Below are 27,907 nucleotides of genomic sequence, written 5' to 3'. Positions count from 1 at the left end.
GGATATCTGGAGCTACAAAAATGTATGGTATGTGGAAAAAGAAAATGTATATATATATATATATATATATATATATTAACAAAACAAACATTCAAATCTAAAAAAAAAATATATTTACTATAAACCACCCAAACACATTGTATTATACCAAATGTAATGTAATGAAAAATCAGTATTTGGCACCAGTATATCAATTCTTGTATCGCATTCAGAAGGACAATGATACATCCCCATATCGATATATTGTCCCACCTCAAATAATTTTTTTTTAAAGAAAGTAAAGATGCAGGATTTTCAGTAAATAGCAGCTTGTGGTTTGGTCTTTTTATTACATAAAGTTATCACATGACTTAAAAGATTTGGAAATGCAACACGCAAGTCACTTTTGATACTGTTGTGCTACACTTTTGTGCTTGGAGAATGACATTAAACATAAAGGTCCTCTTTTATTTAATGAAAATTGTAGGAATATTCCCCAAACCAAGACAGCATGACTTCAGGCCGGATCCGGCCCCGAGTTTGGGAAATATCTCCTGTTACAGGCAGCCAATAAAACTATAAGGGTAATCGTGGTTGATCAAACTCTTTAATATATCCTGAACAGAGACAAAAGTATATTAAAACATCTGACATTTTATTTTAAGAACACACAATGCAAATATACAGAATAGCAAGATTTAAATGAGAAATACAATGCAAGTTAAACCACCACTGTTAAAACACAAATGTCCAAAACAGATTTGAAGGGTCTTTCCAAACTTCCCTGAGGGGTTTCAGTTCACAAACCGCTCCAATAAGAGCATTATTTCTGTACATTCAGGCAATGAAATACAAATCTTTTAAAATCGTAAAATGCAAGTGTTGACCACTTTGGCAGAGAAAGAGTTTGGTCAATATTTCTCATCAGCTTTGCAGAAAAACACAGTCTGGGTGTGCGTGCACGTTGACTGCTGATGGGTCTTTGCTCACCCGACAGATTTAATGTAGTCCCTGCAAAAGTTACTACAGTCATCAGTATGGTGCCTCCTCATATTCAGGCTCAGCAAACGAATCCGAATCGGAGTCTGGTTGCAGTTGTAGTCTGGATTCATCAGTGGATAAACGGATGGGATTTAAATCTCCAGCGCCCTTAAAAGTGTTCAACTCATTTTTTGCCATCCTGCGGTCTTCGAATCCCAAGCTGCTCTGTGATATCAGCGGCGAACGAGGTCTCGGAGAAATAAAGGTGCTGGCTGGGTTTAGGAAAGCCTGATAGGCCTGGTTCCCCGCTCTTCCATCTCCTCTATCAAGGGAAGATTCAGGAGCCGCCGGCACGGAGTCTGTGGGTCCAGTGAACGGATGGTACGTGTCCACCTGATGTCCGTTGGTCCAGGCTCCGGTGTCACCGTCCACCATGGTTTGGTCCTTGTTTAAAAGACCTCCGTACGACACTGGGTCCTCAATGGAGGCATAAACGTGAGACTCGTTGTCTGCTCTGGTTTTAGGGAAGGTGGCGTTACCCGGGAGGAAGGGTTGTCCTCTGGGCATGAAGATGGAGGACCTGTTGGCCCTAGGTTTCTTTTTCCTGGCAGAAAAATGCATTGTAAGAGTTTGAAGATATATCTGATCCTGAAGTAAAGATTTATTTATATTTACTAATCGAGTGTTAAAGAGATAGTTCACCAAAAAATTTGTTGTTCAAAAAATCAACACAAATTTTAAAGAATGAATGTAACCAAGCAGATCTGGGGCACCATTGACTTCCATAGTAATATAAAAGAATACTATGGAAGTGAATGGTGCCCCGAAACATTTTTCAAAATATCTTCCTTTGTGTTTAGCAGAACAAAAACATTTATACAGATTTGGAGCAACTTAAGAGAATTTTAATTTTTAGGTGCACTATCCCTTTAAAAAGTCGGTTCTGGATTGTAAGATTCATATTGGTCAAAATCACAACCATGATTTCCTTGATAAAGAAACTTAGACTCACTTTCGAACAAACCAAATCGCAATAATTGCGATGATCAGCAGGAGCAGCAGAGCTCCAACTATTCCCAAGATAATTCCCAGAATCTTCTCTGTATGGAAAAAGTGAGAATGCTTATTCACCGCAAATATAAAACTCAACTGTTCTATCAATGTGTAAAATATTTCGCTTACTGGTTTCTTTCTGCAGCGTGATCTTCGAAAGCACAGCAAATTTTCCGCTATTAGGCTCACAATTGTACATGTTAAGGTAGAAGCTTTGTTGTTGAATGATTGTGGATGGTATCTTTTGATCCTCATTCCAGGACAGCGGCTTGGGCTCCTGCGACATAAACGGCTCTATCTCGACTGCGGCGTGGCCTGAATCGCACTTGGGTTTAGTGACGTCAAACGCGATGTCCGCCTGGTAATCGTCGGGAACCGCCACGAGCCACTTCACACTGGATGATGGCATCATACCATCCGGCCAGTTGGGCGTCGCGAGATATGTGGGTCTCGTAACCAGTGGTGAAACTATGCAGACTGTGTTCTCTGTGAAGAAAACATCAAATACACATTAATATGTTTCTGTATTTAAAAGGTCAAGGTAAGAAATACGTTTGTAGATTTTGCTTACTTAAGATTTGTGGATTAAGGATGGCCTTTAAGGAAGGCATGTTGTCCTGGCTCAGGTCTTTTGGGGTTTTGGGTGTTGCAGTAATGTTAGCGTTTCCAATAATCTGGATTTTTTGGATAGCGCCTTCTCCAACAAAGCAAAACTTGCCGATGTTAGAGTCGTTATTCTCAGAGACCAGGAGAGAGATCTTTTCATTGCATTCTTTGTCTGGTACAGACTGATGCAGGTTTCCCAGAGGTGAGGTCAGATCTACTGAGCCTTGATCCGGTACACGAAGAAGCCAAGTAAACTGATGAAGAGGAGCAGGAAGACAAGTGTCCAGTGTTGGTATGGTTAATGCAGTCCCGCCTACAGCACACTCAGAACCACTAGAACAGTCTGGAATTCAATACAAGATTGGGAATTATGGATTAAATAAGGATAATGAAATAAATGAGTCAAAGAAATAGACATGCAACCTGAGCCCTGTGTACATCAGGCTTTAAAGCGTTAAGGGCTCATTATGGTTATGTGTAGGTTCGACACCGTAGGGTCTAATCATAGCCCGAAAATAAATAAATTCAAATCAATAAATAAATGCAATAACTTTTGAGTTTGCGAACGTATCATAAAAGCTATTCTACTCTTTCAGTGTAGAGCTAGATAACACACGTGAACTCCCATCTCTTTTTTTGATGGTCATGATCTCATGGCAATGATTTCCAACAAACTCATTCGATCTTTTTTTAATTCAAAATTGTATTCTGGGAATTTTTACCGTAATAATGTATTACAGGTTTATGATAAGTATATTGTACAGAAATTATGAGTTTACGAGGTTCCCAGTAGTTCCTAAAGCAAAGGAAATTCACTTTAAGATATTTACCGGTGTATACCCTTCAGGTGAATTTTTAAGACTGAGATTTAATTTTGACCCTAATATTTGTAATTGTGCCAAAGTGATGTAGAGACAACTGACCATCTTTTCTTTTACTGTATTCATTCAAATATTTTTTGGGAAAACATGTCCTTCTGGCTGGAAACCAAAATACAGTCACTGCCTGCTTTTTCTAGAGACCATATAATATTTGGAATGATGTTAACTGACAGTAGAGCTGAGTTTTTTGTTAACACAATGTTAATTTTAGGTAAATTCTTTATTCACAAATCTAAATGTACCAAAAACTTTTCTGTTTTTAAAAAAAGAATTTCTTGAAAGCTACCTCCCTTCTTTATATAATATGACATTCTAGAAATTGATTGACCCCCTTTTGTTTCTGTATTACTTTTTATTTATGTAATTTATTTTCAGAAACTTGTGCACCTTGCTTTTTTATTTTTATTTCATAAAACTTTTGATTTGCTTACATGATATCAGACATCGCACAAATTATTTTGGCGAAAACGGCATGTAACCAAATTCAAGTCTATTTTGGCTAGAAGTGGGTTACTCATAGCCGGAGTTTATCGGATTCGAGTCTATAGTTAACCTAGATGGAGAATTGCGTTAATTTAGATCTAGATGCATATACATACAGTAGATGCCCCATTAATGGTCCGCATCGATGGAGTGGTTGAATGGGGGCATCTATGTATATATTTATACTTTATATATTTAGATATTTTGTATATATTTAAGCACGTTTTGCTTTTATTAATTTGTGTCGGAGACTGACATGTCAAAGATTATGGGGGTCCCATCTTTTTTAAAAGTCCCTAACCGAATCCTAACTCTAACAATCTATCAATTCTTCTAGAAAACAGTGTGAGGCACACTTGAGAGTTTACATTTATTTCAAATCTTTTGAATTAGTTTATTGCAAAATTGCCACAATGGACAGTATCACTTTGTGGCAGCGCAGCACCAGCATTTTAAATTGACATAGTATTTTAAATAAAAAAACTAGGGGACCCCCCTAATTTATATATTTGTGCTTTATAGGGGGGTCGGGACCACCCCAACCCCCCTCAATTTGAACACTGAGGTCTGAGGTAATCTAATTTAATAGGACAGGCATCTCAAAATTACTGGATTTCAAGAAGATTTTACAGTAGAGGTCTCTGATGATTTTGTGACGTCACATCATTTCTAAACAAGGGTCTGAGACTGCTTTGTACCAATACTGATCAATGTCGATCTTACAGTGAGTGTATATTCAGGATTTTTCAATTTTTTATTTGTTGAATTGTTGAACAGCTATTGTCTCTCAAAGCTGAACCACATATCTAGGGAAGTTTACAGTTCTTGTTTTGTTCCTATTAAAACCCCAAATGAAATCAATACTTGAATCAGGTTAGTGTTTTAGCATCAAGCTTTTTCACATTTTTCTGTATGTCTAAACTTTTAATTATTCCACTTCAGTAATTTGTTTTTTTTTAGTTACCGATGGTTTTGGTGGCCATCAGCTGGAGATCTTCGGCGGTGCAGTCGAGGAAAGACAACTCAGCTTTGCTTCCCGTGGGTACCACGATTTTCTCCTGCACCACAGAATTCATTTTCATTTCACAGTACGACTGCGGGTTTATCTTTTCTATTTGCAGACTCAATCCCTCTTTCTGAAGATCCACGGTACAAAGATCTGTATCAGAAAACATACACGTCATTGATCTTCAGCATTTTACAGTCCTCGGCTCTAAAATCCCAATAATTTCAAACACAAAATCTTGTTTTTGTCTGGCTTACTTGGAATTCCACCTCTGAACACGGACACTTCGAAGTTTAAAAGAAGACCAGCAAGATTTTTCTTTGCATCACAGCTGTCCAGAGTCACGTCGAAACTTCCCAGTTTATTGACCGGTGGGTCCTCCTTTAAAGTCCTTGTAATCACAGTCGTGTCGTCAAAGAAATAGTCAAGTGAGACAGCTCCTGTTTCACATTCAGGCTCGGTTTTTTCAACATATTTAACCGTAAAATTATGCAAGGGCTCAATGGCAAAATTCCATTTTATTTTGTATTTCCTGAAAAAGCCTGTAGCGTAGTTTGGTGTAAAGAAGTTTTCAGACGACTCTCCTCTGGGCAGCTTGGCGTCCACTTCAAACAATGCTAAAGATCCAGAGAAAAACAATCAAAAGTCAAATGATACTTGTGATGCTCCTGCCCCAAATGTCACACTTGATGAGGATTTGTGGTGTCAGTCTACAAGACTATATTGGATACTGTAAGAATTTATAACAAGGTGTTTTTGTTGTACCACTGACCAAGAGTGTGGACTGGTCGATGACGTGATGAAATTATTTTGTGTCCTTATGGTTTAATTACATTTTAAGGGTTAAAATTTCAAAATAAATGTGCAAATACTTGCACGTATTCTCTTTTTTAAGTCTAAAATGTCTGGTTTAAATTCAATTTGATTGAAAATTTGGGGGGTTATTTGCAAAATATGTTTATACGGTGTAACCGATGTGTGTCATTTGATGGAATTATTTATTTATATTTTCATGAAAAATACTAAATTCATTAAAATAGATGTGGAATAAAATATAATAATCTAGTTCAGTGTAATAACATGTTTTTTTTTTAAATTATTTAGAAAATAGAGTTGGTGTAACCGGTTTGTGTCAATTGGTGTAACCAGTATTTTTCATGAAAATGTAAATAAATTCATAAAAATACAATAAAATCAAATATAATCATCTGGTTTATGCTTAAACTTGCATGCCATCTAAGTGGATAAAATATTTAATATTTCATATTTTTTTGCGCAATTGGCAGTTACACCATCTGACATCTGACATCTATTCAGTCTTAACTTTTATAAAAAATTGTGCAAATGTAATTTTTATTACATAAAATCAGTGTAAATACACTATGTACATAGTAATATACCTGATGCATGCTTTTAAAAAAAGGTTTTTTTTTCAGAATTTCTCTTCTTGCCAAACCATTTCTGTCACTGACCTGACTACAAAGGGGGGCATTTGGGCAAAACAAAACAACAAGAATTCATAATTTCTTGCATTTATGACTAGGGTTGCAAAGGTGCATAAAGTTTCCGGTAAGTTTCTGTTAAAAATGGAAACTTAATCTGGGGAATTTTGGAAATATTCCAACTTTGAAACGTAAGTGGAGTTTACGAGAATTTATGGGAATTATTTACAATATCATATATACCTAAAGAAATATTTTATTTGGTCACAAGCAGACATGTCATGCATGCAAGGTAATACACATTTTAAAAATTACGTCTTGACTGATTTAATTTTAAGTTGAACTTTAATTGAGTACCAAAAAAGCATAAAAAGCATTATTATAGTTATAATAATAGCTTACATTTAGATATCTAATTTACTAACTCCCATATATTCCCCTTAATTCCCATGGAAAGTTTCCCAGAATTTTGCAACCCTATTCATGACACTACCAACACATAGACTTTCTCAAATGGGTCCAAACACTTACTATTTGTATCTGATCCGACGGACACTTTGAAGTCAGACGGGCTCAGGTCTGTGCCTTTGGCAACCACCAGAGATACACGTCCCCTGTACAAGATCTGGATACGATTGACTGTACCATTCCGACAAAATGTGCCGATGGTGATGGGTCCTAAGCGCTGGTAGGCAATAATGGTGTAAGTATGCTTGTTCAAACATTGTTCTGAGGGTTTGATCTGCCTCATTCCTGGAGCTGGGAAATCCAGCTGGATCATCTGAGTTGGCTGAACCTTTACATCCCATGTGAAGGTTCTGGTAAAGTTCAGGAAGCGTGTTGAATCCGGATGCACGGGATTAATGTTTTTGCAAGATTTTGACGCGCAATCTGCAATCAGAATACACAAAGATAACAGTTAAAATACAAGCAAAAAAGTCGATTTTTTATAAAACAAAATACTAACTAGATGATCCACTCAGCTTTAAGAGGTGTATTACTTTGAGTTTCAGAAAGAGCTTTAGTGGATCATGAATCTGCTTTGCATGTTGTTTCTTAAAGTAAAGTACTCACCGATGTCCTGATTGATCTCCACAGTATAGACGTCTCCCGGCTGGGTGCAGTTGAAGTTTACGGTGGCGACCGCAGGACCTTTAAGTCTCAGTTCTGAACCACAGTTCTGAGATGAACCTTCACCCGTACATACACTACAGTCTGAAGCCTGATCAGCCTTTCTTCTGAAGATGACTACAGTGCCAAGATCAGGTTTCACATCTAGTTGATAACACTCTGCAAAAATCAAATACATGTACTGAATTAATTTAAAAAAATAGATTTATCTATATTTGAAGACATTAATTTCATTTGAACAGATCTTAAAATAAAGTGCTCTCAAACTTAGTCAGGCTCATTGACATTATATCCAAATCAGACAGCTGTGGTTAAAACTTGTTCCTACTTAGTATGATGTGTGTAGAGATTGTGTAAAGATTGATCATGCTTTTGAACAATATAAGCAACATGCAGTGCCTTCTATATCTGTCATTTTAAATTCTGGTCTCTGTCTGGCCGATTGGTGCATCTCTACTTTAAAACATAATGTAAACTGATGCATGCTAGCAAACGTTAAACCCTACAAAACATTGGGTTATTCTCAACCCACCATTGGGTTAAAAAGAGACAAACCCAGCATAAGTTAAATTTGGGTTTGTCCCTTTTGAAAAGAACACAGTATTTTAAAGTGTAAATACTCTTTAATTCAATATGCAACTCTGTAAACAAACCACATGGGTGCATACGGATTTCAACTCACATAAAAGCAAAGAGACAATACAAAAGTCAAATACAAAAAAAGTATTGTCTAAATACAATAAATAAATACAATTCAACTTTGAATACATTAAATTAAGTGCTCACAAACAACTCTTTACATTTTTTTTATCTTGTCCACATGTACCGCAGTTAAATGTCTGTTTGACATTTGTGTATCGTAAAGACTTCAATGCTACTCTCACTGCTATTTTCATACCACACTCACATGTTTAGACATGATTTCTATTGCATAAATGTAACTGTTTGAATTTCCTCAAATCACAAGAGAAAACCTGCTCCTGTATCATGTTACATCATGCAAATGACTTACATTGTCTGAATATTTACTCATGTTTGTGACAACATATGAATCAGCTGGCACACCCTTCTGGACAAACTCCTTTTAGAAAACAACTAAAAGCTTTACAATATCAAGCACTTAATATCATCACGATGTAATTAACCATGCCATTTGTTTGTAGTGACAAAAGCTGTGTCATCTGGAGATACACACACCGCTCAATGCAAAACCATTTCACATTGGACTCATGCCTTGCAGTTTTAATGCACGGCCTTTTATGCATTTTAAATCAAATGTAATTTTTCATCAAACTGAAAATAACAACAATTACATTCCCCCATATGCATGATATAAACATCCCCGCTTCAAACATAAAAATGAAATCCAGACTAAAGTCTCATAATCTAATCATCAAAGTTTCATTTCACTTATTGATTTAATCTTTGACATGATCTTACTCAGTCAATATTAAAGATATCAAGGTTATATTTTCCCAGAATGTCCTTTACATTAGGATAACAAAAATGACTTCAGCTGGGTTTTAAAGGTGCAGTGTGTCATTTTTAGAAGGATCTCTTGACAAAAATGCAAGATAATATACGTGTATAAAGACCTTTCATAATGAACCGTTATGTGTTTATTACCTTGGAACGAGACCTTTTGATCTGCGTGCGGGGAGGGTCCCCTTACATGGAAGTCGCCATTTTGTGCCGCCATTTTTCTACAGAAGCCCTTAACGGACAGTTTTTTTACTAAGTTGTCTCCGACGATGACATGTTTGTCCGGTGGCGGCTACCGTAGCTTCTCTATGCGTTTCATAAGGGAGGGGTGAGCAGTGGACTGAGCCGTTGGTTGTAATTCCCAACCTCACCACTAGATGCCACTAAAATTTTCACACTGCACCTTTAACAGGCAGCTGGGTTAAACTTAAGATATTCTAAAAGGAAAAAAATGAAAGTTTATTGTGCTAAAGGTGAAATGTCAATAGAAAAGTAAACACAGATATGCATAAAAAAAACTGTAAAAGCTGTATGGTTTCCCTCCCTGCCCACGAGCAACAAACCGCCCTCCATTTCTACAGTAATACACTGCTGGTAAATAATTAACATCTTATTGTTTCAGTTTAGCTGGCATAATGTCAATTACATAAATATATAAATATTCGTTTTTACAGCCAACCATTAGGTTCAGATTAATTGCGATTAATCGCATACAAAATAAAAGGTTGTTTTTTTTGCATAATTATGTGCACTGTGTTAAAATTATTTAACACACATGCATGTATTTATTTATATTTAAATATTTTTATTTGTTTAGATTTTTATACATTTTATATTATATATAAATGTAAAACATATATACATAAATAACATTTTCTTAGATTTTTACATTTGTGCATTTATCTATAATTACACACAATACACCCCCAAATATATATTATGCAAACTTTTATTTTGAATGCAATTAATCGCCATTAATCGTTTGGCAGCCCTAATTATATAGTCATTTTATAAGCAACATCAAATAAACATCTATCATATGCGAGATCAAAGAAATTAAAGGCCTTGTGTGACCAACTTTCAACGAACACTGCCCACCCCATTATGTCTCAAACTTCCCAATTATATGTTTGCGCATTTTATACTTTTTACAAAAATATTTCAATTAAGTTTCTAGATTTCAAGTCCTTCAATCTTTAAAACGAATAAATAACCATGCGGGTTTAATCGTGTTTCGTGCATGAGCTGGAGTGTTTGGTGTGCGCGCTTTGTCAACTCACCTGAGTAGGTGTGAACTTGCATTAAAACCAGTCCAATAAAAACAGCAACCAAACACGAGCCCATCCTTGTCCGAAATTGCTCCTAAACTTTCCCAAAATAAAACATGTATTTAAAAAAGTCCTTTTTTGGATAAAATCTTCGGATACTGCATGTTGAATTGAATGTATCCAAAGGCACGAGCGCTTCCTGGTTCTGTTACCTGTTGCGCGCAGAAGGGCGTGTGTGTGTGTGCGCGTGCGCGCGTCTATGCCTGTTTTGACCTGCGTTCACAGGTATACAACTGCAGAAAATATTGCAAAAAAAAAACAATTCGACTTACATTGATCGAAGTGATTCTAATAGGTCCAATAATTTCATATTTTTTACTTCACAATAATTGTTCTTAAATTTTACACAGCAAACAATACAACCATAACGTTTAGAAAAAAGCAGTGGTGCAAAAACATTGTAATAAAAAGACTTAGTGGTGTAAATAACTTTGTAATTTTATAATTACCACTAGAATTGCATCTAACCAGTGTTCGAGAATAAATAAATACATACATATAGACTACAGACACAACGTTATTGTGATCCTTTAAACTCCTAAGCAAAGCGCTGTTTCAATGTTATATTATTTATTTACTGAATAGGAAACAATTCAGGCACTGCATTAAGGAAAGTAAAACAAACAGGTGGCTTGTAAACGTCATCGTAGATTCATTAATATTCATGAGCCGCGTTCTTTGCGTCATCGTCCGTTTCTGAATCCGGCTGCAGGATTTCTCAAAAAGGCTGCAGCTTCCGGAGGTCGCACACGTCATCAAGACTGTCTAATTTCAGAATATTAACAATTATAAAGTTGACTATTATTCTAAGTTAACCGGAAATTGTTATAATATGCTTATGACTTGCGAATGTAATGCTCAGTTAACATAAATAAACCAGGCTTAATGACGTAAGCACCCTGCATATGCGACCTCCGCAGGCTGCAGCCTTAGGACTGAGACCGGCCTTTATGTGCCTTCAGGAAGTTTAATTGAGCGGAAGTTGTAAACAGGACATTTAGTCACCATAAGTAAATACATGCAACCTGACTGTGAGTAGTTTTTTAATTATTTAAAAAAAACCTACTTTATAACTGCTTTAGAGATCACATTTTGAATTTGTTTATGATCATGTTATTCTTGTAATTTTTCAAAGTTTTTTCATGCTGTTGTAGCAATTATGGTTACATTTATTGTAAACATCATCTGTACAAGGTGAAAAGTTTCTTGTGTTTATGTGAATGTTTCTCACTCTCAGTATTGTACTGTCATGTAATGAGTCCACACATGCCCATGAGCAGCATTCCAGACATTTCTATGTCAACAACTCTTTAATAAGGTAAAAGTCACAGACCACTAGTAGATTACCAGATTACATAATAATCCATCCTATCACAGAAGACAATGCATATTTTCTTACTGTTTCTGGTCTGCCACACAGCTTTGTTTACATACCATAGCACTAAACAACTAGGAACTAGTGTAAATCAGGGTGGAGCAATTTCATTACAAATTAAATAGAAAATCATCCATTAATGGTCTATAGTCAAATACATGAGTCATGTGGTTAATGATTTCACATAGAAAGAAAGAAAGAAAGAAAAAAATGTTTTCTTAACGACTTACTCATGAAGTCAATCTATAAATATCTGGCACCATTAAAAAGGCTGATTTCTTTAAACTTCTTATTTAAAAAGGTGCTTTAACATACATCTATGTGACACATCTTCACATATTCATCACAACGCTTTGCATTTTTGTATCAAGCATTATCATTCAATAATCATCATATGGTACAGTGCAGGACATTTTATATGTTGTTTAATGTATTTACATTATGGTTGCATGGTTAAAAGAATATAGGTTGGTCTGAAAAAACAGGTTTAATTGTGGGAAGAGATTATGATAATATTGTTTTAGTAAATATCACAGTGTTGATTTAATTAAGTAAACTGTTTTATTGATAAGAATAATATGTAATAATATAATTTTTAACTGAAAATGATACTTACAGTAACTCATCTGACTGAATGAGACTAATGTCATCAGGCTTGTGAATGTTTTAGCAAGTCTGTAACTACGATACACAGCTGTTAGTGATAAATATATCATATATATATCCATCAATGACCTACACACACACACACACACACACACACACACACACACACACACACACACACACACACACACACACACACACACAGGAGAATTCACAGTGTTCTCCTCTTACAGTAGGAGTCTGACAGCAGTATTTATGAATCTCTGTACTGATTCGGTCTGAGCCACACACACACTCAGAATAAACAGAAACGCTTTTTGCTTCGGTGACCGGGCGTGAATTGAATGATGGGTAATGTAAACCTGTTTGCGGTGTTATTAACTAATGCATAATATAATAAAGTAGTTTATGTGAGATTCTACATTTGTATTATTTTGATTCTAGATTATGTGTGTTGTTTCTTTAAATAGATGAAATTGGATATTTTCTAATGAATGTAAATTATGCTTTATTTATTCTTTCTTCTGTGTGTTGTGTATGTAAGACACTCCAGATGTTAATATGTATTGCAATCTAAGTGACTATGTAAAACTTATTAGTGTCAGCTGATTGTATAGTTTTGTTAGATCTGTAAAAACAGCTATGAAATGTAATTTAAAAAGCTTAATTTGAAAGAAAACAAAGTGTAATTTTCTTCACTGTTATTAGAACTACATTTGTATTATATTTGACATGTTTTGTCATGTGTCTCTTCTGGTCTCTCTAGGGTCTTGTGTAAAGTGCAGGGGTGATGTTCACAGCTCAGATCAGGCCTGTCAGGCTATGGGTCAAATATTTCACATCAGCTGCTTTACCTGCTGTGTCTGCAGTAAGACTGGGTTTATATGCATGATACTATTGCACACATGTTTGTTAAGTATGTAAAATCGTGTTCATATGTTTCGTCTTCTCTTATATGCAGACAAACAACTGAAAGGAAAGGCGTTTTATTACTTCTCAGGAAAGATGTTCTGTGAGGCGGATTATTTGGTGTGTTGGTTGGATAATTTTGTTTCATGTCTCATTTTTAATTTCTTATGAAAATATTTGTTTTTTTAATTAACAATAAGCAGTTCTCTCTCTTTTTTTACAGTATTCAAGCGTCAAACAGTTTGCAGAGGTCTGCACATCCTGTGGATATTTGATCTCAGATACGGTCAGCAAGACCATTATAAATCGGTTTTATTGAGAGAGAGAGAGAGAGAGAGAGAGAGAGAGATTTTTATTTAATGTTTTCCACACATTCCATTAGTGCTGCTATCCAGATAACCTTTGATCTTGTGTAGTTGATCCAGGCTTTGGGAAAATCTTTCCATCCCGACTGTTTCTGCTGTGTTGTCTGTAAAGAGAAGCTGGAGGGACAGCCATTCAATGTTGACACACAAAACAAGATATACTGTGTGAAAGATTATCAAAGGTGAAAAATACACCTGAACAACAAAGTTTACAGAAACAACAAAGAAACATATTTGCATTCTCTTGCTAATTTCCAGAATCCACTTTCATGGCAAATAAAGTATATTGATGAGATATGAATAATTTAATAATTTATAGTTATTCGTTCATTGTGTTTAAAGTGTTTCCGTAATCTAAATTGTATAGGTTTCTGGCCCAGGTGTGTGCAGCATGTGGACTGCTCATTTTACCCTCTGAGGTTCATTTCTCTTGTGTTATTTTATTGTATATATGCTCACACATGCCCTCAGATGCATGAAACAGCTTTACATTTTATATTTTCACAGGGTTCAAATGAGATTGTACGAGTGGTGTCCATGGGAAGAAACTATCATGTGTCTTGTTATGAAGGCAAAAGTGACATTTGATCATTTGAATGTTATCAAACCTCTTTGATTGTGTTCAGTATCTCATTTGAAGTGAAACTTTTAAAGAGAAACAAAACAACCATATAAAAACGAATTCTTATTTTACACTGAAAAACTTGAATGTTATGACAGTGGACATGATGGCATGTTTTTTTCTTGACATTTACAATGGTAATAGGCTAGCATATAAATTATTAATATTATGAATATGATAATCATTTATGGTGCAGCCACACTACTTTTGTACAGATAATAAATGTTGATATTTATTCCTGAACTTGTTGCAAAATCCACTGTTCTTATAGTAGAGGAATGATATTTAGTAATATTTATATATAAACTAATCTCAGTTCTATCTTTTAATTTGTGACTTTATTTATTGTAATAAAAAGGTAATAAAGTTAGCTCTGCAATCTTTTTTTCACGATACATTTTCACAATTTGTGAACAGCAATGATGACGAAGTTAATAAACAAGATAGAATTAAATATATAATAGAATATAAAATAATACTAATAAAACATATTATTATCATAGCATATATACATTTTTAAACTTTATACTTTTTTAAATAAACTTTAAAGGCTGTTTGGAAATGAGTAAATGAGCTGTGCATAGGTACTTAGTGATGGGAGAACCGAAGCTTTTTGAAGTTTCAAATTAATCGCTGGCGACACCTGCTGGTCACAATAGTGCAAAAGCAACAAGATCTGACCGAACATTTTACACTTTTACAAAATAATAGAAACACTAAAAAATATGTTTTTAAGAAAAAAAGAAATATTTAACTTAATTGAGCCATACTTCAAAGTGTATTTTAGTTTTATTTAGGGTAAAAAACATTAAAAACGTATTCCCCTTTTAATTATGCACATGTTTGTCATTAAACCTTTCTATAAACAAAAAGTTGGCAAAATGGTAGCGTTATTTTTAGTCAAAAGGATGAATGTTTTATGAACTTTTTATGAACTCACCCGAGTTCACCTAATCTAATGGTTAATTGTGATCGACTCCCCCTAGTGGTAAATCATCATATTTTCAAAACGTCAAAACAGTTATGACGTAATGAATCCTCGTTTGCTAAAATCACGTGACTTGGCCAGTTTGAAACACGCTCCAAACAAAAGATTCATAAATGTTTTGAAGCCCCATTAAAAAAATAATTTATTCGAAAGCGACCATCATCACTAGCTTTGCAATCTAGCGTGCTTGGGGACTTTTATTGTGACATTCCTGGAGACAGACGATAAGCGGAAGTGACGTATTGTTTTAATGCCGATTTGACGTTTGGCGCGAGCGAAACTGAAGTTCTCAGGTCGATGCAATTCATAAGATTTCTCTTTTATTTTAGATAAACATTAATTTAAATTTTAATAACTGACATAAGCGACGTTTATTCTTTTATGTAGCGGCCCTAATGTTCATGTCGCGGTGTTTATGAAGGAACTTGTAGATGAAAGCAGGCTCGTGTGTGTCTTTTGTGTAGTAACGTACTGGATAAACAACAATAATGGATCGATATAATGAAGTAAAAATTATTTTGAAGAAATGGGAGCAAACTTTTTTCCAAACAAACAGCAGAAAGCCAAATAAGGTATTGTGTTATGTTATATCTTATATTTTGTTGTGGTAACGACGTTAGTTTGCGTTGTTACAGTTTATATCTTATTGTATTTTTTATATATTGTCATTTGATTGTATTGTGTGTTTTCTTTTCTTGTATTTGTTTGTTATACATTTGTGTTCATGTTGTGGGGTTGACTGATCTCAATAATGTACAAAAATATATTTTATTTTTAAGGATGACATTGATAAAGCTCCAGAGGAGACGAGACGTACGTTTGTTCTGTTGTTTTACTATTTAACTTCATTTCAGTCTTTTATTTATTTATTATTAATAATGGATGTTGTTGTGTTTACAGAGCTCTATAAAGAGTACAGAAGTCTTAAAGAAGCAAAAGAAAGAAGCAGCACATCGCAGGAGGACCACATGAAAACACAAGAGAGTCAATCATCTGTAAGGAGATCCTTCAGACTTTAATGTAAATGTAATGTGATGTAAAATGTTTAGATGAATTTTTCTTGCTTTTTAAAGGATTCTGGCTGTTGGGGATCTCATCTGAGTCGTAAAAATCTGCCGGCTGCTGTACCAAAACTGACATCACAAGATAAAGAGAATCTAAAGGCCTCAGCTCAGTATTTTGGCATGAAACTGAAGACCAATATTGGAGCTTTAACAAAGGTGCATTCACTTAAACTGAATAACAAACTTCAAATTATACTTCCAGCCCATACGTTTTTAACCCTACTGATATATCAGTTGTCAATACCAATCCGAGGTCTCTGTTTAAGTTTCCAAACCTTTTTAAATTATTTTCCATAGTTAGCTAAGTGCAGATTTCAGAATTGTCACATCTAGTTTCTTGCTTATAAATGCATACAGTAAAATAAAAAATAAAATAAATATTAATTTATTTGTACCTTGAAGTCCCTTTTCCACTTGTTGACTGTTACTGCTTGTGATTTGTGCATTTTAATTCACACAGAAATCCTTTAAAGTATGTTGTCTCCCTAAAACGTGTGTCCTGTTTTGTCACATCCATAACACATGTGTATGTATGTTTAATTCCAGGAAAGATCATTTTCTTTAAAAAAAGCAGCAACTCCTCGTCAGACTCCCTCCAAACCATTAAAAGACACTCCAGACGTCAACACGCCACCAACAGATGTTAAATCTTTCACGCCAAAACGAGCAAACACGTGTCCTGATTCGAATGCTGCTCCTGTACAGACTGCCAGTGCAGAATTTGAGGAAGAGCAATCGGATCCTTTTCCTTCGTTCACGCCATCTAAATCCCGGACTTTGGCAGTAGGAACCGCACACAAGAGCGTGGAGAAGGTCCAATTCCTGAAGCAGTCGATGACAAAAAGGCTTACCTGTGTGGACAGTGGTTGGTTAGCACGCTGCCAGGTCTTTGACGAAGTGGAGGAACCTCGGAAGCCTGTAGTTGGGAATATGGAGCCGGTGGAAAACCAGGAGCTTTTACAACGTAGTTTTAGTAGTGTAACCACATTAGATGAAAGTAAAGCAGCTTTAAAGACTTCAGGGGGTGAATCACACACAGATACTGTGACATCTCAAGCGAAGGCCAATGTGACTTTGGATGCTGAACTTGGGACTGATGAAAGGGTAAATCACAGAAGCAGGGAGGTTATGGGAAACCCCGACACAAACTCTGAAGTTGCCGAATCTCTCCCGGTTACTAAAAAACACAGACAGAAGGTCAGAAAAAGTCAAGACTTCGATGAAAAACCACAAGTCGAAAATGCAAAAAAGAAAAAAGGTCAAAAAAGACAAAGAGATGCTGAGGATGAGGTAGATAACTCTGAGGAGGAGAAGAAAGGAGGAGTGAAAAAGAAAAGAAGAACAAAAAAAGAAGAGGTGGCTGAGGGGGATCTGCCTAAAAAAGGAGGGAGGAGGAAAGGAAAAGCTATTGAGGATGAGACCGAGGATCCTGTGGTGGAAAATAAAATAAAGAAAAAAGCGATACCTCAAGAGAATCTACTGGGAGAGGTGGATGAGGAAGAGACGAGAGCAGCCTACAGGATGAAGAACACAGTCGGTGTCAGGTGAGCGCCCTAAACAGACATACACAAAAAAACACAAGACCTCATCTTAGGGCTGTCAAAAGATTAATCCCGATCAGTTGCATACAAAATAAAAGTTTGTGTTTGCATAATATATTTGTGTGTAATTATATATATAAATACACACATGTATTATTTTAATAATTTTTTTATTTATGTATATATTTTTAAAATTATATATAATATGAAATATATCTAAACAAATACATATATATACATGTTAATGTTTCTTAATACATGCATGTCTGTGTATTTATAAATACAAAATAATTACACACAGTGCACACTTTTATTTTGTATGCAATTAATCGTGATTAATCTTTTGACAGCCCTACCTCATCTGTAAGATTCGATCATACTCTATTCAGTGTTCCCTTCCCACTCCCAAGTCAAATGTCAAAATCCCAGACTTTCACTGAATAAAAAGTTGAATTTCCATGACCCATTTCCGGGATGCCGTGTGCCTGGATAATATAGTGTACACTGTGTGTTTATAAAAATGTATCTCGAAAGTGTGAAATAAATAAACAGTGCCAACTGTTTAAATTGTAGTCAGCGGAGGCTTGAACAGGAAATGGTATTCCATACGTCACAAGTTAACAAGCGGATTACATTTTAATAAATGAAAACTAACATTTTAAGCAAACAAACAAAAATCCCTGATATTCCATGACTTGGACAAAAAGGAAATAACTTCCCTGACTTTCAATGTCTGGAAAGGACCTTTTACAATTTCGTGATATTCCAGAAATTCCATGACCCGTGGGAATGCTGTCTATTTCAGTCGATAATTTGCAGTGTTCCCACGGGTCATGGAATTTCTGGAATATCATGGAATTTTTAAAGGTCTTATCCAGACATTAAAAGTCAGGGAATTGTTTTTGTCCAAATCATGGAATATTAGGGATATTTGTGCTTGTCATCTGTGCCTGTTAACGAAGGAAAACTACATTTTAAGATGTTTTTCTATTCATTATAGAAATTTTAGTCAATGAAATTCAGGGAAAACTCATGGAATTTTAAATCTGGCTTAGAGTGGGAATGCTGAATTTGCCATGTCCTATTTTACTGAATTATCTTCTACGTCTTAACCAAGATCGACCAAAAACGCAGATGGAAACTTTGTAAAGATCAATCTGAAGAAGAAGTCACACGTTAAAGGTTTTGCTTTGAGAGGAGCTGCATTGAGGAAACAGGTGAGATGATGGATGTACTTTTATTTGAGGCTTAAATTAGCTTAAACATCTATGCTGATAGCTCTTGTGTTGTGCTTTTGTATGACAGATGTACATGCAGAAGTTCCAGCTGAAGGGCGAGAGGTTTGGTGGCGGGTTCGGGAGAGGAAGAGGACGTTTCGGCGGCTTCAATCGTCAAGGTGACACCTGCTACAAGTGTGGCGGTTCGGGACACTGGGCACGAGACTGTCGAGGAAGAGGTGAGAGGTTGTGCCGGTCACGTGACTCACCTCAAATACGTATGTGATTATGTCAATGATATTCTGTGTCTCAGCTCCTGCCGTGAGTTCTGCAGAACAACAGGAAACCCCAGCAGAGGAGGAAGAGGAGGAGTTTGACCTGCCCACGCTTGAAGAAGTTGCCAGGGCAACCGGAACTCTGCACTCAGAGCCTGTTGGTGGGTTTACACGCGTCACAAGGCTTATTTGCATATGCTACACTGTTTGTCATCACTGGAGTGTAAATTTATTTGGTTTGAAAAAGATTTTTATTTAATTTTCTCACTACAGTGGCATCTCCCGGTGTGGGTGTGGACACAACGGAGAAGGAGGAGCAAGGGGAGGAGAAACTGCTTAACATCATCAGACCCGACTATGAGCGTCCCGCCCCTCCTCCGCCCATGGAGCCTCTTTACCCACTGAAGGATGATGGGAAAGTTCAGGGTACGTCACATTAACAAAGTATCATTTTATAACAGCAAGACCTGTATGGATATCATCGTCATCATCTAGTGTTTTTTCACAGATGTGCCTCCAGATGTTTATGAAGCTCTGCGGGACTTTGGATACAAATCTTTCAGGCCTGGTCAGGAGATGGCCATTATGAGAATCCTATCAGGTGGGATGAAGTGTTTGCACATATTTGTACATCTGTGATTGATGCATCTTCTCTGCTTTGTTTCTTTATAGATTAAAATGTTATATTTTAGGTAACTTATAGTTATAAAAAAAGGCAAGCTATCAATTTGAAAGGTGCAGACAAAGCATTAAATATCTCCTTATGAGATGCATGACACATACCGTATGCAGAAGAAAAGCAATGACAATGGGTATCACTCACTAATAATTTCGTAAGTTTTTCAGATTTATCCTCACAATTTCCACCTAATAGCTGTTGCTGTTTGCTGTGTCCACCGGAGTAACATTTAAGTATTAGATGCGATAACAGACATTAATTGATATGACAGAGACATGCATCTGTATCTAAAATAAAACATAGATTTGGACTTATCATTATATTTACATAACGTTTACATTAAGTGACGCTGTCCCATGAGCAGGACACCTAAGTTTAATTTTCCATGTAAATTTTATGTATATCACAACAAACTATATATATTGTTGGAAAGGTCTAAGCCTCTAGAATAAATATTTCAACAGTGTTTTATAAAATAAATTATGTAGGGAGAGTAATTGATTCATTTATAAAGGGAGTGTGCCTCAAAACATTTATATCCTGTGAAATGTCACTGTCCCACCAGCGGGACGCCTACGTCATTACAAATTATATATTGTGTGAAAGCGAAAGCTCTAAGAATGTTATTTTCATATTTCAAACCTTTTTGCAGTAATAATAATGCAGTGACAGTAATTTAGTAATTTGTGACAAGAGTATGCAGCAAACCAATGACACCTAGTGGCCGTTGTTGGTAAAACCACTAAAAGTGTGACACAAACCTAATTTTTTGTGATTTTAACTTGAAATTTGGATCAGAACTACTTGAGACTCATGGCTTCATGTTTGCATTGTTACTTTTGTAAAATATTTACATTTTTATAATTTTTTTGAAATTAATGTTATTGCATTATTTTTTATTTATTAAAATAAATGTAAACTGCTATAACAATTTATTTATTTAATATTTTCACTTCCTGACTCTTCTGTGAAAACCCCTAAAGTGTCTTCTTTAAAACAAGACCAAGAAGTTTTTGTTGAATCATGATTTGTTTGTGAAAACGTACGCACATCTCACACACAAATTCGCGCATATTCATGCTTTGCGAATGACTTTTCTTTTCTTTTTTTGCTGTTTAGACTATAAAATATGTACTGAAATCAGAAAAGCCTAAAAAGATGTATGAAGGAAAGTTTATTGATCTGTTCAGCTCTGCTTTCATTCAGGTCTGTCCACGCTGGTGGTGTTGTCTACTGGTATGGGAAAGTCTCTGTGTTATCAGCTTCCTGCCTACCTGTACGCTCAGAGGTCAAACTGCATCACGCTGGTCGTGTCTCCTCTGGTGTCTCTGATGGATGATCAGGTACGTCTGCTTCGCAATATGCTTTGCTTATTTGATGACTATAGATCATGATAATGAATAATGTTTAATGTTTGTGAAGCTCTCTGGACTCCCGCCCAAATTAAAAGCTGCCTGCATTCACTCCAACATGTCTAAGAAACAGAGAGAGACAGCCATAGAAAAGGTAAACAACAAAATAATACAAAGAGCCTGAATAGACTTGATGTCTTTCTTGCATAATTCAAAGATTTGTGAATCTGCACTATATAAAGATTTTTTGATTCTTGTATTTGAGTTATAGTGTCTGTCTGATATATCTGTGTGTATAGGTGAAGGCGGGTCAGGTTCACGTCCTGCTGTTATCTCCTGAAGCTCTGGTTGGTGGCGGTCACTCCGGGTCAGGTTGTCTTCCTCCGGCAGATCAGCTCCCCCCGGTGGCCTTCGCTTGTATCGATGAGGCTCATTGTGTGTCTGAATGGTCGCACAACTTCCGGCCCTGCTACCTGAGACTGTGCAAGGTCTCTCCTCAGTCAAATGATATAAAACACATGCATTTATTTATTGCAATTTGCATTCCAAAAGTACATTGTTTATCCATTAAAATGAGCTTATGCATTTGTTTAGGTGTGTTGATGTGTATCTTATTGGTTTGTAGGTACTCCGGGATCGGTTGGGCGTGCGTTGTCTGCTGGGTCTCACTGCCACGGCCACTCTCTCGACAGCGCTGGACATCGCTCGTCACCTGGACATCAGCGATCAGGACGGCATCGCTGTCCGCTCTGCTGCCGTCCCAAACAACCTTCAGCTGTCTGTGTCCATGGAGAGAGACCGAGATCAGGTTTGTTTAGCGCTACACGTGAAGCTGTCAATCACAGCTTGTGTTTTTTCCTGATATTTAGGAGATATATTAGAAAAGTTTCTACAACTTAAAATTGTTGTGCAGGCGCTGGTATCTTTGCTGAAGGGTGAGCGGTTTGGTGCCCTAGAGTCTGTTATCGTGTACTGCACCAGACGAGAGGAGACGTCTCGCATCGCCGCACTACTGCGAACCTGTCTGCAGGGTGTGATGCTGAAAGAGTCCTCCAAACCTGCACCCGAGGATGACGATAACCCCGTGGGGAAGAAGAAGAAAGCTTTGGGTGAGAGCATCTCTGGTATACATCATAATCACATTAGACGTGTTGAGTATTTATTTTCTGCTTTCATGGCAACACAGCCAGGAAGAAGATCCGTAAACCGCTGAAGTGGATGGCTGAAGCGTACCACGCCGGGATGTCCGCGTCGGAGAGGCGGCGGGTACAGAATAACTTCATGTGCGGTGAGCTGCGTGTGGTGGTGGCCACCGTGGCTTTTGGGATGGGTCTGGACAAATCAGACGTGCGGGGCATCATTCACTACAACATGCCTAAGAGCTTTGAAAGCTACGTGCAGGAGATCGGGCGTGCGGGGCGTGACGGGCACCCGGCGCACTGTCATCTGTTTCTGGATCCAGAGGTCTGTGCTTGTATAAATTATGAATGTATCTTCTCTGTGACTTACAGTATTGCTTGCAGATTATATTAATCATGGTTTCCATTATGTTGTTTATGTAACTAAAATGTTTACATATATATAACAAAATATATTACATATATAACAAATATTTGACTGGCTAGAAATTGCTATTTATTAGTGCATTCTTTGCAATTTTATACTTTCCATAATAACTAAGGAGGATGTAATAAAACGTATTAATATGTAGTGCACTATTTAGGGAACGGCCATTTGTAGTTGTGTCCGAAACCATCAATCCCATGATGCACCACACTAACAGTGTACAACCGTTTACACACTCAACAGGTTCTGCATAATGTCAGAAAATGGCGCTGTATGCTTTAATGAAATTATGCTTTCTTGGTAAATTTTTCTAAGTACTAACTGTGATTTGTTTTGTCTGTGTATTTACTCAGGGTGGAGACCTGCATGAGCTGCGCAGACACATCTATGCAGACACAGTGGATTATTACACTGTAAAGAAACTGGTACAGAAGGTCTTCCCACCATGCAAATGCAGACAGATTCACCAGAAACATCACAATCTGACACAGGTGAGGACTGAATTACGAGATGATGATGATGTCATCACTTTTAACTTTTAGGGAATGTACAGACTTCAATGTCGATTCTTTTCAGGAAGTTTTTTTACAGTGCACTTGTTCATCATCTTATATATTATTTCATTTTGGTGCATAAAAATAAAAAAAATTTGCACTGCTGTGATTTGCACTCGAAGGACAATTTAATAATTTAATTTCACACATGGAGGAATAGAAATGTTTGGGCGCTCAGGCCAAAATGTTCGTATTCCTTCATTATTAAAATTAAAAAGATTGTGAACTTTATAAAAGTGTGAATCCCAGTGGATTTTTAGTTGCTGTTGATTTATTAAAGAAAATCATTTAGGCAAAATACAATTTTACTCTTAGCTAGAGTAAAATTGTATTCAAAACTGGTTCACAAAAAGCAATTATTTAGCCAATTGGATTCAAATCCCTATCCGGTAAACACAAACAACTAAATTATATTGGTCACAAAATGTGAGAGCTTTGCATTCGACTGTTGATGTGAATGTGAATATGTTTAGAAACTACTGAATTAATGTAAATATAAATGTCGCCCTCTTTAGGTTGCAGAAGTATCTGACAGTGAACTGCTGGAGATGGAGGTCTGTGAGACAGAGACGCCAACTCTTACAGACGAACAAACACACGAGACGCAGAACCAACCAATGACAGCAGACGGAGAGATGAGAGAGTCCATTACATCACAGAAAGAGGGGGAGGAGCCAAACGAGAGTGACGTGTGTGTTCAGAGAGTGTGTCACACGCATGAGAGAGCCATTCCTATGCAGGAGACTGTGGAGACGCTGGACATCACTGAAGAAAGTGAGAGAACTTCAGATGATCTATCTATTAAATACATTCAACATTATCTGACTAATGGTTGTTATTTGTGTTTTATTCTTTTAGGTGTGGAAACTCTGTTGTGTTACCTTGAGCTTCATCCTCAGCAGTGGGTGGAGCTTCTTCATCCGACTCTCTCCGTCTGCAAGCTGCAGTGCTACGGCGGTCCGCAACAACTCCGCAAAATCACTAAACTGTAACTCGGGCTTCAATTATTAAGAGCATCATGTGCATGTGTTTTTATAGTGTTTTACAGTCATGTGCGTGTTTTATCAGTTGTCCGCCGGTCGCCGTGATGCTGGCGAGGATGCGTTTAGCCGGTGAGCGTGTGGAGACATGTGACTCTCTGGAGTTTGATGTGGTGGAGCTGGCGGACACGATGGGCTGGCAGCTTCCTCTGGTCAAGAGAGGCATGAGATCACTGCAGTGGGGTTCAGGTGATTTGCTTTGATATTGATTCTTTGATATGATTATTATAATAAACACTATTATTATATGATTAAGGGCAGAAGAGGTTTTAGGTTCAATGCATATACCTTATTATACTTTATTTTAAAGCAGTGATATGTGGTTCCCTCAGGTTCATATGGAGGCACAGGACGTAGCGGTATCCACGTGGAGTTCTCCGGATTGTCTTTCTACTTCCGTTCTTATGGAGATCTGACAGCAGATGAACTGGATGCGGTTTGTGCTTTCCTGCATGGACGGGTGATGGCCCAAGAGAGGACGCAGCTGTATCAGCTCAAAACTTGTTTTAAAGCCTTCCGCAGGTCAGACAGATATGCACATCATTTACATATTGATACTTGTTTTTCTCTCAATATGCACATCTTGTTTTATGAATAACAAGATTTAATAATCGCGCATTTGTGTGCAGTGTTGCGTATCGTAACTGCAGTGAGTGTATGGATGATCTGGATGAGAGCAGAAGTGATGATCTAAAGCAGCTGCTGCGAGATTATTTCGATAAGAGGAGAAATCTGGACCTGAGCAAAGACTGTCAGGACGAAGAGGAGGATGAGGAAGAGTCTCTCAATAAATGCAAGGTGTGTTGTGCATTTTACTGCATCCTATGTGTGCTTTTGACGGCTATTTTAACTCATTCCACACCAGACATTTTTTCACAAAAGTTTCAAAAAATGCCTTCCAGGAAAATTTTCTTCTAAAAATATATAAATATAACAAATGAAAAACAGAACCTCTGCTATCAAACAAACAAACAATCTATATTCTATCTATATTTTTTCTCTGCTTATAAACTCTTAAATATGGCTATTTTTCTTTAAAAATATTTTTTTTTAGCAAAAAGATTAAATAATTGCATTTTTGTGAAGGAATTTTGTTAGAGATCAGATTCAGAATGATTATCAAAAGATACATGGAGTTTAAAATTTAGTAAATAATGTTTTGGCTTCAGTTTTTTCATAAATTGTGTAAGTGCGCCATCTAGTGGATAATCATGGTTTTGCAGGTTAACATAAAAAATATTCAGAAACAGGTTTTTATGCAAATGTTTTCTCTTAATTCACTAGATAACTCGTGGGGAAAGGGTTAAAGGGGACATGAAAATCTGACTTTTTTCATGTTTAAATGCTTTTTTCCCCATTGCTTCTATCAACCTAGAAATTGTAAAAAAGATCAACCCAGTAACGTAGTTTTGGTAAACCATTCTCTGCAAACATGTGAAAAAATAGCTCAGAAATTTGGCTCCCCTTGTGATGTCAGAAAAATGTAAAAGGACACACACAAAAACAACACATTTTTGCTTACACCTATAAAGGGTAAATTTTTTACATGCTATAATAAATTATCTATATGATTATTTTAAGCTAAAACTTCACATATGTACTCTGGGGACACCAAAGATTTAATTTACATCTTAAAAAAGTCTGGTGAAATGTCCTTTTTAAAATGGTAGACAAAAACTTATTCGGACTTCTTAGAAAACATATATTGGACAGAAACTAATCCAACATTGCATGTGTTCATTATGGTTAAGGCAATCCCAGAATGCACTGCAGTGAACAAATTCATCCAAGATGGTGGATGAAGTGAGAAAAATGTAAATTTTGTTTCAATCAAATGTTAATGTTAAATTATTAGGGTTAGGATAGGGGTGTTAAACTCATTTTAAGTTGATGGCCAGATGGTAAACAATGTAAAATTATGTAAAATATATTTTTCTATTGTGCTGATAATTGTGTTAATATTAACTAAAACTACAAATTAATTAGCAAGAAAACTACAAAAAAACGGCTCTGTGAGCTTCATAAGTTTGCAGAAACATTAACAAACTCATACTGTACAATAAAAAATATACACACACATTTACATCTGTGAAAACCCACTGGTCTAGACCAAAGGTGCCCAAACTAGGGCCCCCAAAGTTGACCCGCAATGACCTTTAATTTGGCCCATCATGACACGTCAGATAAGAAAAAGGATAAACGTCATTGTTCATATTTCTAATTAAACCTTTTCTAAAATGTAACATTTTTGTTTTATTTGTACATTACAAAAATGTAAATATAAATTATTTGCAAGGAATTAAAGTGAATATTTTTTTAATGTACATGCATACTTGAAGGTGTATAGCATGCATGCATTACTATGCATTAAACTCAACAAACTCAAGTACTATAGGCTAATAATGGAAAGGTCGATTCATTTAAAAATGATTGGCAAAATGATTTCTTTTTTACAACAGTTATCTTTGAAAATATAACTGCATTAGTTATACATAAACAGAGAAATATTTCCTTATTTATTTTTAAATATTAGAAAATTAGGAGAATCAGGGCAACTTTAATTAATATAACACAACAACATTTACTTTTGGCTCACGGCCCTCAGTTAGGTTGATTTTTGGTCCTTGGTAGGAAAAAGTTTGGGCACCCCTCGTCTAGACACTCGCCAGTCACAACTGCCGCATCCCGCCTTATATGTATTTAATAATACTGTATAAATCATCATGCGGGCCGGATTGGACACTTCTGTGGACCATATGTTTGACACCTCTGGGTTAGGGTTTGAGCATTTTAAGAGAAGAGATTTGATTTCTGTTCAAATGTCACCTTAGACGTTAGCTTACATTCGACTACAACTTCCTCTAGTCCAGTACAGTGTCTATCTTGATGTGTATGAATGTAATCTGATGTTTGTTTGTTTTTAGATGAGAGACTGGGAGGCTCAGATCTGTGCTGATATCCGAGGATTCCTGGCCAGCCGCAGTGATGAGAAGTTCTCCGGTCGAGCCGTGGCCAGAATATTTCACGGCATCGGTGCGTGTTTTTAAATATGTCTTCATAACGTTAGCATGTTTATTTGAGATTAATTCAGCAGTGTTATGTCTCTCCTTGCAGGAAGTCCGTGTTACCCGGCACAAACATACGGCCGAGACCGCAGATACTGGAGGAAATATATTCAGTTTGATTTCAATGAGATCAGACGCTTAGCTACTCAAGAGATCATTAGAACAAGGTAACAAAATACCCTGTTCACGGACACCTTACTTGAATATAAATGTATTTATTTTTGATGTTTGTCATTGTACATTTTTTGTTATATTTTACTGAAGTTATAACATTTTATATGACTTTATACATAATAAAGATTATTTTGTTACTAGTA

At 36.3% G+C, this 27,907-nt stretch overlaps 3 protein-coding genes across 5 annotated transcripts; 2 read left to right on the top strand and 1 right to left on the bottom strand.

Moving 5' to 3' along the window:
• Positions 1 to 567: 567 nt before the first annotated feature.
• On the bottom strand, positions 568 to 10,559 carry cdcp1b (CUB domain containing protein 1b). Its single transcript, XM_055220388.2, has 9 exons — positions 10,325 to 10,559; positions 7,506 to 7,721; positions 6,963 to 7,322; positions 5,247 to 5,606; positions 4,948 to 5,142; positions 2,585 to 2,962; positions 2,143 to 2,499; positions 1,973 to 2,060; positions 568 to 1,564 (listed from the first exon to the last, which is right to left on the bottom strand). The coding sequence occupies exons 1-9, from the start codon at positions 10,386 to 10,388 to the stop codon at positions 1,012 to 1,014; spliced, it is 2,571 nt and encodes an 856-aa protein (XP_055076363.2). The 5' UTR covers positions 10,389 to 10,559; the 3' UTR covers positions 568 to 1,011.
• A 702-nt stretch (positions 10,560 to 11,261) lies between these two features.
• On the top strand, positions 11,262 to 14,601 carry limd1b (LIM domains containing 1b). Of its 3 annotated transcripts, XM_055220439.2 has the most exons (8): positions 11,297 to 11,403; positions 11,610 to 11,690; positions 13,120 to 13,221; positions 13,315 to 13,382; positions 13,486 to 13,548; positions 13,679 to 13,809; positions 13,995 to 14,046; positions 14,135 to 14,601. In XM_055220439.2, the coding sequence occupies exons 3-8, from the start codon at positions 13,176 to 13,178 to the stop codon at positions 14,213 to 14,215; spliced, it is 441 nt and encodes a 146-aa protein (XP_055076414.1). In that variant the 5' UTR covers positions 11,297 to 11,403; positions 11,610 to 11,690; positions 13,120 to 13,175; the 3' UTR covers positions 14,216 to 14,601. The 3 variants fall into 3 exon arrangements, with proteins under 3 accessions (XP_055076412.1, XP_055076414.1, XP_055076413.1); XM_055220437.2 differs by lacking the exon at positions 11,610 to 11,690 and having other exon boundaries at positions 11,262 to 11,403; XM_055220438.2 differs by lacking the exons at positions 11,297 to 11,403; positions 11,610 to 11,690 and adding an exon at positions 12,320 to 12,704.
• Positions 14,602 to 15,476: 875 nt separating this feature from the next.
• Positions 15,477 to 27,907, top strand: recql4 (RecQ helicase-like 4). The gene is made up of 24 exons (XM_055220507.2): positions 15,477 to 15,809; positions 16,017 to 16,050; positions 16,138 to 16,232; positions 16,311 to 16,457; positions 16,848 to 17,845; positions 18,960 to 19,059; positions 19,148 to 19,298; positions 19,373 to 19,495; positions 19,608 to 19,760; positions 19,843 to 19,935; positions 21,220 to 21,356; positions 21,436 to 21,519; positions 21,665 to 21,853; positions 21,991 to 22,173; positions 22,279 to 22,474; positions 22,552 to 22,829; positions 23,285 to 23,422; positions 24,001 to 24,259; positions 24,344 to 24,473; positions 24,554 to 24,714; positions 24,858 to 25,047; positions 25,155 to 25,323; positions 27,450 to 27,558; positions 27,640 to 27,907. Exons 1-24 carry the CDS (start codon positions 15,726 to 15,728, stop codon positions 27,759 to 27,761), a joined length of 4,323 nt encoding a protein of 1,440 aa, XP_055076482.2. The 5' UTR covers positions 15,477 to 15,725; the 3' UTR covers positions 27,762 to 27,907.

The sequence above is a fragment of the Misgurnus anguillicaudatus genome, chromosome 20 (genome assembly GCF_027580225.2).
Source record: "Misgurnus anguillicaudatus chromosome 20, ASM2758022v2, whole genome shotgun sequence".
Lineage (NCBI taxonomy): Eukaryota > Metazoa > Chordata > Actinopteri > Cypriniformes > Cobitidae > Misgurnus > Misgurnus anguillicaudatus.
This window is presented reverse-complemented; position numbering and strand designations above follow the sequence as displayed.